General features: G+C 30.6%; 2 protein-coding genes across 2 annotated transcripts; both read right to left on the minus strand.

The window, feature by feature from the left end:
• Nucleotides 1-4,533: 4,533 nt before the first annotated feature.
• On the minus strand, nt 4,534-8,709 carry LOC141660880 (uncharacterized). Its single transcript, XM_074467861.1, has 4 exons — nt 8,580-8,709; nt 8,391-8,414; nt 6,185-6,581; nt 4,534-4,983 (listed from the first exon to the last, which is right to left on the minus strand). The coding sequence occupies exons 1-4, from the start codon at nt 8,582-8,584 to the stop codon at nt 4,534-4,536; spliced, it is 876 nt and encodes a 291-aa protein (XP_074323962.1). The 5' UTR covers nt 8,585-8,709.
• On the minus strand, nt 6,589-8,354 carry LOC141661704 (uncharacterized). The gene is made up of 3 exons (XM_074468709.1): nt 7,704-8,354; nt 7,404-7,629; nt 6,589-7,321 (listed from the first exon to the last, which is right to left on the minus strand). Exons 1-3 carry the CDS (start codon nt 8,160-8,162, stop codon nt 6,855-6,857), a joined length of 1,152 nt encoding a protein of 383 aa, XP_074324810.1. The 5' UTR covers nt 8,163-8,354; the 3' UTR covers nt 6,589-6,854.
• Nucleotides 8,710-16,554: the final 7,845 nt, after the last annotated feature.

The following is a 16,554-nucleotide window of genomic DNA, read 5'->3' on the forward strand; positions in this document are numbered from 1 at the left end:
GCTACTTGTCTTTCTGCTAGATTTTAGGCAGATCCTAAAGAATCTCATTTAGTAGCTATTAAGAGAATTTTCAGATATCTCAAGGGCACACCAAAACTTGGCATTTGGTACCCTAGAGATTCTGATTTTAATCAAACTGGTTATTCAGATGCAGATTATGCAGGTTGTAAAATTGATAGAAAAAGTACAACAGGAACCTGTCAATTTCTAGGAAACAAGCTAGTATCCTGGTTCACTAAAAAGCAAAATTCAGTCTCCACTTCTACAGCTGAAGCTGAATATATTTCTGCTAGCAGTTGCTGTGCACAGATTTTATAGATGAAAAACCAATTGTTGGACTATGGTCTGCAAGTGGACAAAATTCTTATTTTCTGTGATAACACAAGTGCAATTTCCATCACTGAAAATCCAGTACAGCATTCAAGAACAAAGCACATTGATATCAAGTACCACTTCATCAAGGAACATGTGATGAATGGTACTATGGAACTGCATTTTGTTCCAAGTGAGAAGCAACTTGCAGATATCTTCACCAAGCCACTTGATGAATCCACCTTTACTAGGTTGGTAAGTGAGTTAGGTATGCTTAATTATTCTTAAATCATTTTTGATAATTATGCAAGTTGTAATGCGGCCAAAAACTTAATTGATTTTTTTATTTTAGATAAAATTTTGGCTAAGTCAAAATTTAATTTTCTACTCATACGCTGCTTCGTAGTTAATGAATCTGGTTAATGAAAATTGAAACCTCATTCTCATGTATCATCATTTATATTAGTCATCAGAGTTCATGGAATAGGTTCATTTCATGTTGTGGGTTAAATCATACCATTCTCAACCTTCGATTTTCATATTATTTTTATTATCATTAATTTATTCTCATTCCCCTATTACTATATCTATCCAAATAATTGAGGGCCCGTTCAGCTTATAAATCAAAAATGTGTTTTGTTTAAATAAAAATAATTCTTAACTATTACTCAAAGATGCATTAACTATCGATAAGTGAGAGATCGAATACACGAAGATAATAAGATCATTGTTGATTTTATTGTTTTAACCAGTTATTACATTATCCATCTAAAGGTAAATTTGATATCAAGTACTCCCTTTGATCCATTATTTAAAATATTTTAATTTGATTGTACGTATTTTTAAATATTTTGATCACATATTTATAAATATTATTTTTTAATTTTTTTCTCTGAACAAAAGCTAAATATTTTAAATTTTAGTCAGAAAAAAACATTATAAATTATAAATTATAAGCATGTGGCCAAATCACCTAAAGTTACGTGCATGTAACTTAAAATGACTTATATAATGGATCAAGTGGAATATTTATTAAGAGTGTGTAGAGTAACGTTGGGGGAGCCAAATAGATACTAAAAATAATTTTTAAATGAGATGCAAGAGGACATGTCACTTAAATAAATTATTGTAATTGATGATATGGTTTATTCTCAATACATGAAAAGATTCATCTAGTATAATTGACTAATTGTATAAAACAAATTTGGAAGAATAAATCTTGGCCTACGTCCTACTTCACTACAAACTCATGATCACCACTTTTGTAGAACGAATAATTGTATACTTTTATCTCATTTACATCTATTATTTTTGCTTTTGTCTTGTGATTTTTATTTAATAAAGTTGTTTTTTTTTGAAATTAAACCAATTCTATATTTTTTATTTTTTATTTTATTTTACATTACTCTTCTTTAATTACTTTATTACATGATTACTATTGTATAAATAAAATTCTTTATTTAAACTATAAACAACTTATTAAATAACCTTTTCTAGTGACTTGCAACCAAATACAATTACCATATGTATATATTTATAATATATTATTTATTTAAAATTCACTTTTATAGTGTAGGAATTTTATAAGGTTATATTTTTTTAATTTTTGATAAAATATGATTTTATCTATAATTATGAATTATTTGAACTATTTTTGTTATTATTCTAAATTTGAGTTTTTGTTTCAATTATGCTAAGTTATTATACTTATCGATCATATAAAAGCTTTTGTTTTGTAGGATTAACATCAAGAAGTATGAAATGCAAGTAGATCAAGTATAAAAAGATAACTACTCCCAAAAACACGGTAGTGACTAGAACTAACAAAATGGGTCTGAATCCGAATAATGGACCGAAACTTATGTAACCGAGATTCGATCCAAAATTAAAATTATATAATCCGATAATTATCCGAAACTCAATTTAAACCGATTTGAAAACTACTCGAATAAAAAATTTAACCAAAAATGATCTGAAATATTATATCCGATTATAATTTGGAACCGATCAAAACCGAAGATATATTATTCGAACCGAATATTACCCAAAATAATCAAAATTCATACTTAAATCAATGTTATGTTTATGTTAACATAATTAATTAACCATAATTTTTTCTAAAAATTCATAATATTATATTAACAATACTACTTTTAATAAAAAAAATATATTTTTAACACACATAAGGTGAAAAAAATGAATAAGTTATGATTCAAAATCATCTGCACTGAATTTAATCTGAACCCGATTTTGTCCGATCTCAATTCGAATTTCATCCAATTTAAATCTGAATTACACCCGAACCAAATCACATCTGATCTGATCCGAATAGTTTTCAAATATATCATCATCCGAAAATGGATCCGATCCAAAATTGATCCGATCCGGAATCGATCCAGTTATTCGATTTATCAGGTTTAGTAGTGACTTTGTAGTGAAATTGGATGTACACCAAGATTTTTTAAATTTGAAAATGTCATTTAAAATTTGATTTTTTGAACCAATTTTAGGAATATAGCAATTTTGAAGTGTTTATCCTTCTTCAACGGATTATAGGACTAATTCATCACTATAAAGATTAACTTTCAAGTAGTCTATGTACTGAGAAATTTTCAAACACGATATCCTCTATCAACTATTTGACAAGGAACTAAAAGAAAAATAAATAAAAAAATATGAAAAAATATTCAACAAAAATCAGAAAATATAAAAAATATCCATCCAAACAATTCAAAAAAACACTTAAAAAAGTAATAAAAATAAAAAACATTGGAAAATAGTAAAGTTATAATTTTTATACATTAAAAAGTATGAAAAAACTTAATAAAAATTTAAATGTATACCAAAATTCTAGTAGGGTTACAATTTATCGAATACATTGAATATAACTTATTAAAATCTAACATTTTTATCAATTTTGGAATATTAGATATTATTTGTGTATATAAAATATTATATAATCTCAACTAATTAAATTTAAATAATATATATAATCAACTTATATAAAATACTTAACAATGCTTTTATTTTAAATTTTAATATTCCGACTACATGTACTTATGGATTTTAATATTTATATTTGTCATATAATTTAGATTTTTTAGGATTTTTCAAACTTTTAAAATTCAATAAAAAATTCAGATTTCTCGGATTTTTGTTTTTCAGATTTTTAAGTTTTTTTCGATTTTCAGAATTTTTCCTTTGATTGAATTTTATGGATCTTGTTTTATTTTTTTTCAATTTATTTCAATTTTTTTATATTCTTTTTCTTAACTTTCCGTTAAATAGTTCGGACTAACGGAAAATAACGTGTTTAAAAGTTTTTCTTTTTTTGACAAATAAAAAAATTTGATTAATTTGAATATAATACAGTCGGGTGAAACCCCTAACTGCGGATAACCATGTGGTAAAATAAATACCATACTAAAAATAATTAGATAATTGGTTTTCTGATCGTTTAACACACATAATTTAAAAAATTCTTAAACCTAAAAATGAAATAAAAGACATTCCAAGCGATCCAAACCGCACCAATATCTTTGAAAACTGAGATTGGAGAAGCGGCGTCACGACTATCTATATGCCGGATATCGGCTCTAGACATGGCGAAGGCACTCCAGCTATCTAAATGCCGGATACCAGTTATAGACATGCCGAAAGTGTAAATTCGTGAAGGATGAACAATCTTGGGCCGGGAAAGGCGAGCTCTTACAATAATCATCACCAACCCAGATACACTGCAGACTTTCGATATCACCAAAAACATCAATAAATTCGTTCTCAACAGATCCAACACCAAATAAAACCAAACATAACTAAACAAAATCATAAAAAAAATTCTAAAAATATAGACAAAATATACACTATAAGAGTAGAGACACACGAACATCCAAAAAATGAATTTTATTGAAAGAAAATTTACGAGAACAAAAGAAAACAAAGGAGTTGGGTTTTCCATAAAAAAAATCGGTGAAAACCCCTTAGATTGCGTTTGGAAACGCGAATTTCATTTAAAATATTGAAATTCAATTGCTAGAATTGAATTCCGAAATTTTAAATTCAAATAACTTGTTTGGTAATTATAAGAATTTCAAATCCTGAATTTCAAATTCATAATCCTGTTTGGCAAAAACTAGAATTTCATTTCAAATTAGATATTTAAAATCCATCAATAAACAATCATCTACAGAATTTTTTTAACACAATCTATGTTTAAACAAACTAATCATTAATAAGCAACAAGATCCATCCCAATTTTTTATCATCTGGTAAACTTTTCAGCATCTCGAACTCGTCAACTTGTCCATTCAGAAACCTCTTGACAGCCCTCATAACATCATTATCAGTGATTTTATCAACAGTTGATACGACCTCATATATTTCTTTGCAGGTGGGTCGCGGTGGTTCTTTTGATTTACTCACGTATTCCTTGAATGATTCTGCAAAACTAGTAACGGCATCAGCTAGACGGTCCCTCTTTTGCCTTTTATTTAATTCACCAGAACCCGTTTCAGCAGTGCTAGCAACTTCATTTTCTAGCTCCATCGCGGCAGCCGACTCTTCATACTGCTCTGCACCATCACCGTTAGCTCTATCGGCGGCAAATAAAGTACAGATGTCATCCCAATTCTGAATACGCTTGTTCTGATAGGCAGATGCGTGTGGAACTCCCTGTACAAGCAAATCACAACACATAAAAAAATCAGCAAAGAATTGTTTATTAATCTTAAACATGAATCTGATAGCTATTTGTGTTTGCAATCATGCTGGTGTATAGTAAATACATACATCAGTAGTTTAGTTTTCTAACTACTGGAATCTACAAACATGACTACTCTGCCTCTAAATGATGAAAGTAGCATTTCTGTTAAACCTAATGTACATATCATATATAAGCACATGAGCCATTAGTGTCAATTACCATGTTCTTCAGGTATACATAGTCACTTTAATAGTTGCAGGAAAATATTATGAGTAGCTGAATGAGTAATTGCCAAAAAAAATTCTGCAACCGACGAGTGAGTACTAAACTACATATAAATCTACAATTTAAATTCGATTTTGATAGTGTAAAGGGACAAGGATGCTCTAACAAGAATTTAATTAGACCACCATTTCTCACCTGAGTAATCTTTTTTTTAAGTCTTATTATAGCCATTAAAAAATTGGAAATGTATTTCTTCTTCGATCATTTTTTGCTAATAATTATACATGCATTTCTAATTTATATATGTCAACTTCAAAAAGAGTAATATCATATTATCACTGTGTATCAGAATAGCTAATATAACAAAAGAGATGCAACAACTTTTAAAGGCTATACAGAGAGTGAAGCATATATCATTATGTTGTATTACTTACCTTCTTTATTAAAAAATCAGTAATCATATCTACACCTCCACTCTTAGGTGACAGGTGGTGACATATCTAGAATTTCAAAATTTATTCAAACTGACAGAGAAGGCTTTAACAGCTCAAAAATATGCTAGTTGGCTGAAGCAAAAGAAGAGAGTTCACCGCAGAAAATTGTAATAAAGAAGGAGAAAACAACTGTTGCGTCAAGGTACATGCAAGGTTTCTCGACATCTAGCAGAAAATTAAATAGAACTGACTCAACTGGTTCTGCAAATATCAACTCAAACTATATATTAGGCAGACGAGAGAAAAAACATCCTTCAGGCACAATCTCCTGGCACTCTCTTAGAGTTATAATTAAATCTAAGCATTCTTAGAGTTTCAAAATCCTGCTTAGATACATTAACACTTTCTTTCCATTTTTCACATTTGACCTTAATGATCATTCTGTAATAATTATCTAATTATCTAAATGAGTAAAATCAGATATACTAACTAAAATAATGATATACAATACCTCACAACAAGCTTTCCATTCTGCAAGATCTTCTATCGGTATCACCAACATCTTCTTTTCTTCATCCCATTTAAACTTGGTATAAGTTCGAATCTCAGTAATCATAGCATAGTGTTTCTTCCAAACCTTGATTCGGTTCCTCACATTATCCACAGTGGCAAATATACCCATTTCAACCCGCAATTTATCAACCACGGCCTGGTGAGCTTGAGCTTTAAAATCTCCGTCACCTTTGTTTCCTGCATTAATCTGATCATATAATGTCGAAATCAGTAGGTTATCCATATCAGTACTCCATGTTAAATAATCCCTTTTCTGAACGATTGGTACAGTTGGCTGCTGAGTAGTTGGCTGAACAGTCGGCTGAAGCATTGGTCGTTTTCCTTGTCTTCGGCACCTGCAAAATCTTGATTACTAGTCCGTGTTGCAACTGATGGTGGATTGGACAAAGAGAATGGTGAAAATAAAAAAATACTACACTGCTAGAAATTCTAAGAGTAGCACACATGATATAATATTTAAATTTAAATATGTTGACAAAATCCAACTTTAGAACTTAATATAAATCCTTCCATTAAAAACTACACAAGTTCATACAAAATTAAACAAACAAGTTATTTATAGTCCAGAAAGAAAGCAGAATAGATAGATAAACTAAGTTTTATATAGCTCAAGTCCTTCGTGCTACATATTCTTCAAACATTTTCTTGGCTAGATCATCCCTAAACTCGTTCCATTCATTTGTTGATCGTGCAGTTGAAATGTAGTCATTTTCCTCGTCTTCTTCATCAATGTTTTCCGATCTTAACAAGTCTCTTTCTACTTCTTGCATAAAGTTTCTTTCTTCCATTTTTTCTTCCCTAAAAAAGTTATGAAGAATAAAACAAGCATTGATAATTCTGATTTGAATTTTTTTGGGATAAAAGCTAGCATCCCTCAATATAGCCCAACGCTTCTTCAACAACCCAAAAGCCCTTTCAATGCAATTACGAGCGGAAGAGTGCCTCAAGTTAAAAAGTTCTTTGTAATTTGTGGGAGTGTTTCCATGCCATAAATTCAAATGATATCGAGTATGTTTGTAAGGAGTTAGGAATCCTTCACTATTAGAAAAACCCAAATCCGCAAGAAAATACTTATCTGCATCACATAATTAAAGCATTTTAAATATTACATTTTCTAAAAGTGTCTAACCAAATTCAAAGCATGAACAAATTCTTACTTTTAGGCACTTTTAGACCATTTGGTCTACGAAGTGCATCGCGGAGTACACGAGGATCTGATGCCGACCCTTCCCACCCAGGCAAAACATACGTGAAACATAAATCTGGATCACAAGTAGCTAGAACATTAGTGCTAATATCTCCTTTTCTATCTCGATAGCGTGGCCGGTCCTCGACAGGGACAGTCATTTTGATATGTGTCCCATCAAGAGCTCCAACAGCACCCTAAATATAGTTCTTATTTAATAATGGACACCTTAAATTTTACCTACATGAATAGAAATTGACTTTTAGATTACCTCAAACCACTTCAACTGATTATCATCAACATAACTAGTGGAATGGTCTACTTTCTTTATGTAATCCTTCCCGAGCTTGAGTAATGATCCAAGTACTATATGAAATTGTCGACTCACTGTCTCTCCAGAACGTGCAAAAAGAGCTTGTATGGTTCTATTTTTCAAATCATGAGCAAGGATGTGAAGAAATAAAGCCACAACTTCTTTTACAGTGACATGTTTTGTAGTTACTAACCCTCCCCTAGTTTCTAAAAGGTGACACAACTTCTCAAATCGAGGTATATCAAGACGCAATTCATCACGGCATCTCCTGTCAATTTTTAAGGTGTTCATCCAAGTAGCTCTAATTTGAGAACGATCATAAGCATTCCATGTTAACTCCTTTAACCTATAATTTTGGCCATAAGATGCTGCCACTACGACTTGAATAAAACCTACGACCAACATAATAAATTCCATATCCTCATCATTGTCAACATTACCCCTTGGACGTTTTTGTAAAACGTTAGAGACATGAAATTTTCTGTGTTTGCAGTTAGAAAAAATAAACAATTATCAAATTAATCGAGCTACGCTAACAAGCAAAGAGGTACTCAATTAAAACTAACTATTTCAACAGTAAAAAGGCAGCAATAACACGCACAAATAAAGAGTGAATATAAAGAGGAAAATGTGTAATATACTAACCCTTGAGCTGATTTCTCTTTTGAACTGCAAAAAGAACCAATAAAATCAATTATTTTCCAAATAAAAATATATAGATCTGATCAATTCTTTTGCGTGTAAGAAAAAATTGAAATCAATAAATATTTGTATGTATGTATATTGAATCAATTTGTTGTTATATGTATAGATTCACAAACGGCTGTACCATACCTCATGTTCGTTGATGGATTATGTGTGAAGAGAGAGATAAGAGGTTGAGAGAGAGAGAGATTCAATCGATCGAGAGAGACCGTTGAGTGACTGTTGAGTCGTCCGATCCAATATTTGGGCTGTTTTTCATTTGGAATGACATACCTAAAATTGTTATTTGAAATTCACTCATATGGGCTTTATTTTTAAATGGGTAGAATTTGGGCCAAATCCAAATCTAAATCCCTCACCTATCCAAACAAAAAATTTGAGTCAAATACAGTATTTTAAATGAAATGTGGCTATCCAAACAGGCTGTTAATTTACTTGAAAATGAAAAACAAAGAGGAGGGAGGCGGGTTTGTGTATAAAAGTTTTATTAGTTAGTGGTTAGTTTGAAATTTTTTCCACCGGACAGAGGAGTAAAGCCCTGTGTCAATTCACTCAGCGATGAAATAGCTCGTACTCCGATAACTATTGAACTTCGCAAACTTTGTTACTGATCCCTTAACTTTATTCAAATAAATACTTATTTATAATTAGTGCCACATACGCTATATTATGTATAAAATTTTACAAAAAAATGATATGATAAATAAGATGAGATGGTTTAATTGATGATACTTACGTGAATACATGGTACATTATAATCATAACTTGACATACATGACTTTGTGAAAAATTTTATACTCATTTTTATGTATTAAACATTTTCATTATAATTAAGGTACTAAAGAAAAAAGTTACTGAGAAACGAGGTACTATTCTCTTTGTGCGAAGTTAGTTTGAGTATTTTATATGTATTAAATCCTTTCCATTTAACTTGTCAAGATTTAAGACGTTTAAAAAAAAGCTAATTTGTTGCTTGAACAGAAAAAAAACATGTAACATGGCAACTTGGCCTTTCCCGAATATCAGATGTCGTGATCACATCGTGCATGTATAGATGTAAGTGATCTATATTGTTATACCATATAATACCAAATCTTTTTGCTTGCAGTCTTCTCCAATCTTGGAATGACAATTTTAGATTAAAGGTAGGAAAGATTTGCTGCTTAATTGGTTGGTAAACAAGGAAAGAAAATAACTAATACGTTTCTATCTTCTGTTCAAGAAAAGATACCCCGTCTTAATCTTAAACTTCAAAAGCTAGATTTGCAAATATTAAGAACACATATCCATACAAAATACATGGCCTGAACTAATAAACATACTTGAAGCATCTCCAACTATATAAAAATTTTAGCTAAAAATCATTAATACATATTATAAATAGAAAATATAGAGATTATTTAAAAAAATTCATCTCCATCTCCAATAGTATATTCCCCTTATTTATAAATATAACCAACCTCTTGATATTGGCGTGCTTCGTCCGTCAATACTTATTGACGAGTGTTTGTCGACCCAACTTATAAGTCAAATTTACAACTTATAAGGTAATAAGTTGAATGTTAGCAGTGACATACTTTTTTCTCAAATTATTTTAATTTTTCGCTTTTTTATTAACTTTAGTTTTTAAATATATGTTTGTAAATATTATTAAAATTTAAAATTCATGAATTAAGATAATTACATTTAAAAATTATTTATTTTGATTCATTTAAGTAAAAAAAATTCCGACTATTAAGTAAAATTATTCAAACACTTATATAACTTATAAGTATTCATCTATTTATCACTTATAAATCATTTATTCATTTTAAGTTATAAGTTACATCATTTAAAATTTCTCAAACGGGCACCATATTGAAGTAATATATTCTATTTATAATAATATAAAATTTTAATAACATACGATTTTTAAAATATAGCTATCCAATATAGCTAACCAATATAACCAATATCATCGAAGTACTCAACAAATTTTATAAATTGTCCTGCAAATCCAATTTAGCCAACAAATTATAAATAACACCATTAAATATGCTCTTAGTGGTCATTTAGTCATCAGTAATACTAAAATGTAAAGAAATCGCCCACTAAACTTTAGGATGAGAAAAGGCTAATCACTAAAAAGATTTCGTTTCATCCAATTTTTTTACAATAATTTTGGTTACATAAGTTAAAGAAAAAAATTATAAATTAACAGTAAAAAATATAAAAAATGAGTAAAATAAATTAATATTTAGTATATAAAGTGGATATAATAAAAAAATTAAAAAATATGATTAGTTTTAATATTATAAATTTTTTAAAATTTAAACAATCTTGAATCGTAAAAAAATGAGAAACCGTAAAAAGCACTGAAATTCAAACAAGAGAAACTAGTCAATGGCAAGCGGAAAGTTAGTCCATGGAAATTTTTATGTATACTTAATAAACAACAGATTTAAAGTGTGAACCATGTGGGGTAGCTTATATACTCTTCCCGGTGGCGCTTTGACCAAATGAATCTCATAAAATATTTTAGGAGCATTTGCATTAATTTATAAGAAAATACCAGTGTCATATCACATTTTTTAGGATAAATGATGATAATTTATTTTATTTTATTTTTTAGGCAAAAATATCTCTCTAATACACATTTGAAAACTGGATATTAATAATATACATTTCAAGAATAGATATTACATAAAAAATTAAAAATTAAAAATTAAAAATTCGCGCGAGCTATGATACGCATTTAAAAAATTTGTATTAACTTTTTGGAAGAAGCGTAATGAGAGCCTATTAATTTTGATGATAGACACGTTATAGCAAGTTGATAGCTTGTTACTGCATATATTTTAGCCTATAATTTTGTACTTGTTATTTAACTTTATTTTGCAGAATACTTAATTAAATGGGAGATTTGACCTTTATATTAAGTTGACATGTGATCATCAAAAAGCGGGAGATTGTTACACTACTAGTTTTGATGATAACATAGAGCAAACTAAGAAGGTTGATTTGACTATATTAGCAAGCTATAAGCTGGAAGTGATATATATTATATAAAGCTTTTTGTGCATGTTTATAATTCTGTTTTATAGGACATTATACTATAAACATATCGTAGCACTGATAACAAAGATGTTATCAACATTAATTGTATGAAAATGGATCTTGTAAGAAAGCTAACAGTATTTAAGTAGAGCTAGTCAGCAAGCTAAAAGTTAGATACAAAGCATGTCAACAAGTTGCGAGTTTCCGCCCTGAAGCTGTTGGAGATAAAATCAAAGTCTGTTTTTAAGGAGATTTCATATGACTTCATTTGTAAGGACTCTAATATAGATATATATGTTATCTATTATTTGTAGGAGTTTGCTTATTTTAAAATTCGTACCAGTAACAAACTTCTAAATATGTGGGTTGATATGTATAGAAGATGTCTTTTATAAAAACGATTTTACTCTTTAATCACCTTCAATATACATAAAATACCTCCTAAGTCAGAGCCTGTCGCTTAAATGCGGTTTACCTTGGTTCACGTAGTTTGCAGGCTATTGCGTGAGCCCGTAGGGTTTACCCGGTGCGTGCCCAAAGGGTAGCGGCTGCGGGTTATTACGATAAAAAAATAAAATAAAATAGTATAAGTGTATATTAGGGTTTGAATTAATCAAACAAATTAAATGTGAGAGTTGGAATTAGAACTTTGTAATTTGGTTTGGATAATCTGAACAATAAATTATACATTACATTTTTTTCATACCAAACTGAAAACCTAATCTTATAAACATTTTATCATCTTATCTATAGTTTAAACGTGATTTGTAAGTTGTTAGTATTTAAATTATCATAACAAACAAACGCGAGAGTTAGACTCAAGACTGTGGTGTGTTGTTGATTATTTGAACATTAGTTATCTTATAAATACATGGTGGTGTGTTCATTTTACAACTGATCACAAGATACACACCAAGTTTTCTGAAAATACAACTTTACACCTCATTGAATATCTTTTAGTTTGAGCTCTATTGGCTAATATAATAGAATATACAGAATCTCCAGCTCAACATATAAGATTCCCTTGACACCCTGTGATGACATCATTATTTAACCAACCATGCACCTGGCACATAATGTGTATAAAACATATAGATTAGAAGGTATAGTTAGTTAGATATGATAGAATACAAAATACAAGATTGTAAATATAAGCTTTTCTGCTCTTTTTTAATACAATGAGATATCTCATTATTTCTGCTCTAATGTTTCATCATAATTGATAACTTTGATGGTGTTTAACGAAAAATCAATGTAAATTGATAAAGCTAATATGGTATCAGAGCCTCTCCGTCATTTTTCCTTCGAGATTTGTGAATAATCTTCATCGATTTCACTGTTCTTGATCTGTTAAGTGAAACGATCGTAGTGATTATCTTCAAAACATGTGTATCTTGATCCTTATCTCATTTTCTTGATTGTTCAGATGTTGTGTTTCTTAGAACATACATTGATTTGATAAAATGAATTGCTTTTTCTTGATGATTTGTGGATTTAAAATCATCATCGTCTGATTGATCCGACATTGTTATCGTTGGTATGATATTGTTGAGTTTCTTCTCTTGATCATTGATTTTTTTTGGTCAATGTGCTTCGATCTTGTTCGATATATTGTTGATTGATCTGCTTGTTGATTTGATCTCCTTTCTTTCTTTCTGAATTTTATAATTGATCAATTTATCTCTTAATTCTCAAAATATTATGGCCTCAACATCTACACAAATTAAAAATAATCAGGATAATAGACCTGATCAAGATCCATCAAGTGTTTTTTACATTCATCCCTCAGATTCATGTACTAATCAACTCGTTTCTGTAAAATTCAATAGAGAGGGATTTAGTAATTGACGAACGTTGCATTATGCTCACTTTATCTGCCAAGAATAAGCTTCGATTTGTGAATGACACTATAAGTGCACCTGATGATGTGACATATGTTGAGTATAAAATATGGCAGCGTTGTAATGACTTAGTAATCTCCTGAATTTTGTTCAACCTAGATGAGAATATAGCTAAAAGTGTGTTGTCTGTGAAAACTTCTACGGCCATATGGAAGGATTTAGAAGAGAGATTTGGCTTAACCTCTATGCCTCAAGTTTCTACTTTAGAACAAAAGTTAGTTGAATTTTAACAAGGACAGCTTAGTGTCTTTGAATTCTATACCAAATTGAAGACTGCATGGGATAATATGGATGATGTTTATCCGTTACCAACTTGTACATGTAAGAAATGCAGTTGTAATATAACTAGAAGGGTTCAGAAAATGCAAGAGGAATAAAGAGTTTTATAGCTTTTCATGAAGTTGGATGATAATTTCTCAGCAGTTAGGGAAAACATTCCGATGATGACTCCATTATTGACTGTAACTCAAGCTTATCATTTAGTAGCTAAAGAAGAAAATTACAAATAGATATCTAATCAAGTTTCTCATACTGATTCAATAGCATTTATGGCTGACAGGAGGTTTCATGATAATTATGCTTGCTCCAGATTCTAGCACAATGCAAGTTCTAATTTCTCCACTCAGAGGACTCCAAATCAGAATGTTGGTCCTACTGGTCTGAATAGTTTTGATGGCCAAAATGGTTTTGTCAGAAAACCGGGAAATTTTTATTTCTACACTCATTGCAAGATGAATAGTCATGGTATTGAGTGATGTTTTTGACTTCATGGTTTTCCACCTGGCTTTAAAGGCAACACGGATAGAAATCTTGTAGCATTCTCCTTGAATACAACCAACTCTTCTATGATGGATCCAAATGACAATTTACCTGGTGATCTAAACACTTCAGTTGATTCACAGATCACTCCATCTTCTATATCAGTGGAACGGTACAACCATTTGATTCAATTACTTGGCAACCATTCACTATTTGATAAAGATCGAAGTACCACAAGTGTACATGCTTTACTAGAAGGTAATGGGTGCTTAATGTCATCTTCTACCAATGAATGATATTTAGACAGTGGGGACACTGACCACATCAGTCCATTTCAAGCTGATTTTGATGATCTCAAACCTGTAGATGCATCAAATAGTTCAATAACTATTCGTGATAGGAGTAAAATACAAGTTACACATATTAGGAATGTGATTGTATATGATAAAAACACTTCATCTAATGTTATATTAGTTCCTCATTTCTATTATAGACTATTATCTGTATATAAGTTGTGTGAGAAAATAAATTCTAATATCATTTTCTCTGCTACATCTTGTTATCTTCGGGATGCTCTCTCAGAATTTTCTACCACAGCGTCTTGGTGAAATTCAGAATGAATTGTACACTGTCAATTCTTCTCAATCTTCTTAAACGGCTCAATTCTTCCAGACTAAAGCTGTTTGCCTCAATATCTCAGAAAACTCCAAACTATGGCATTTACGTCTGGGGCATGTTCCTTTTTCACAATTAAAGATGATAAATCCATTATGCCAAGTCACCACTGAAGTTGCAGATTCTATCTGTCAAATCTGCCCGAAAGCAAAACAGACAAGAATTTTTTTTCATGTTAGTAGTATCAAAACGAATTCTGTTTTAGAGCTTGTTAGGAATATGTTGTGAAGTTGATGATAAGTTGAACAAAACACCTTAGTAGATTTAACTTAGTGTTTTTGTAGCTCTCGACGGATGTTCAAATATAGTCCCGACGGATGAAGTTTATAGTCCCGACAGATGACAATTGAACATCCACCAAGAGTGTAGCTTATGTAACAATAAGTATTATAGCACATTTCTGCAAATAAAAATGTTTTAGTTGAGTAGATGTTGTAGGATTCTTTGAGCCAAGTTTACTACTAGATTAATATGCAGAATATGTTGGCTAATTATAAATATAAGATGCCTTGAAATTCTGCATAAGTGAAATAAAATCAAGTGACAGAAAGACTCCCGAAGAATGATCTACAAAGGCTCCCGACAGATAATCAACAAGGCTCCCGACGGATGATCAACATAGTCCCGACGGATGATCAACATAGTCCCGATGGATGATAATATTCAAAATAGCAGTTGACAGTGACAACACAGTCACATGCGTCGGGTGTTTGCAAATGGAATGTGGCAGCCTAATTACAGGATTTAGAGAACAAAGAAGCATTACCATTATCATGTAATTGTGAAGATATTCAAAGATGCTGGATCCAGTAATGTAGTAGCATTAAGTTAGACTAGATACAGTTTGTCTTATTGTCTTGTCTTACTATCATGTAACTTGGTAATATATAAAACAAGTGAAGCAAGTAGAACAACTAACCGAGTAAGCATTATTTTTCAGAGAGATAGATAAAGTTGTATCTGTTAAGAATCTCTTATTATTTTATAAGTTCTCTTGTAAGCAGTTGTGTGCTATTTAAGCATCACAGAGTTCTCATCTTTATATATATATATATCTGATGGATAATTTCAAATCCACCAGAAAATTTTAAAACCTTGTGTTTTATTGCTTTGTGCTTTGATTTGTATTTTACTTTCATTCCGCACTTCTTGCAAAATCAAACACAGTTATATATTAAGTAAGAACATTCTTAAAATCAGAAAAAGAAGCTAGAATTACATTCAACCCCCTTCTGTAATTCTTATTGCATTGTTTGGGAATAACAATTGGTATCAGAGCAAGCTCTTGGAGTACAAAGAGTGTAAAAATCACCACAATCAGCAAGATGATCAGAAAGGATGTTGGAGTTAAAATTTCATTTCTGGACAAAGACAACTATTACCACTGGAAGGTGAAGATGCACCTACATCTTCTTTCTCAAGATGAAGCTTATGTGGACTGCATTGAGAGAGGTCCTCATGTTCCTATGAGAGCTGCTACAGGAAATGAGCCATCAGTTCCAAAGCCTAGGCATGAATGGTCTGATCCAGACATTGAACAAGTCAGGAAAGATAAAAAGGCCACGAACATACTGTTTAATGGTGTTGATGGTGATATGTTTGACAACATCATAAACTGTAAAACAGCTAAAGAGGTTTGGGACACAATTCAAATTATTTGGGATGAAACTGAGCAAGTAAGAGAGAACAAAATGCACCTCTTGATTCAGCAATATGAGCATTTTCACTGTGAA

This window comes from Apium graveolens, chromosome 5 (assembly GCF_009905375.1).
Source record: "Apium graveolens cultivar Ventura chromosome 5, ASM990537v1, whole genome shotgun sequence".
Lineage (NCBI taxonomy): Eukaryota > Viridiplantae > Streptophyta > Magnoliopsida > Apiales > Apiaceae > Apium > Apium graveolens.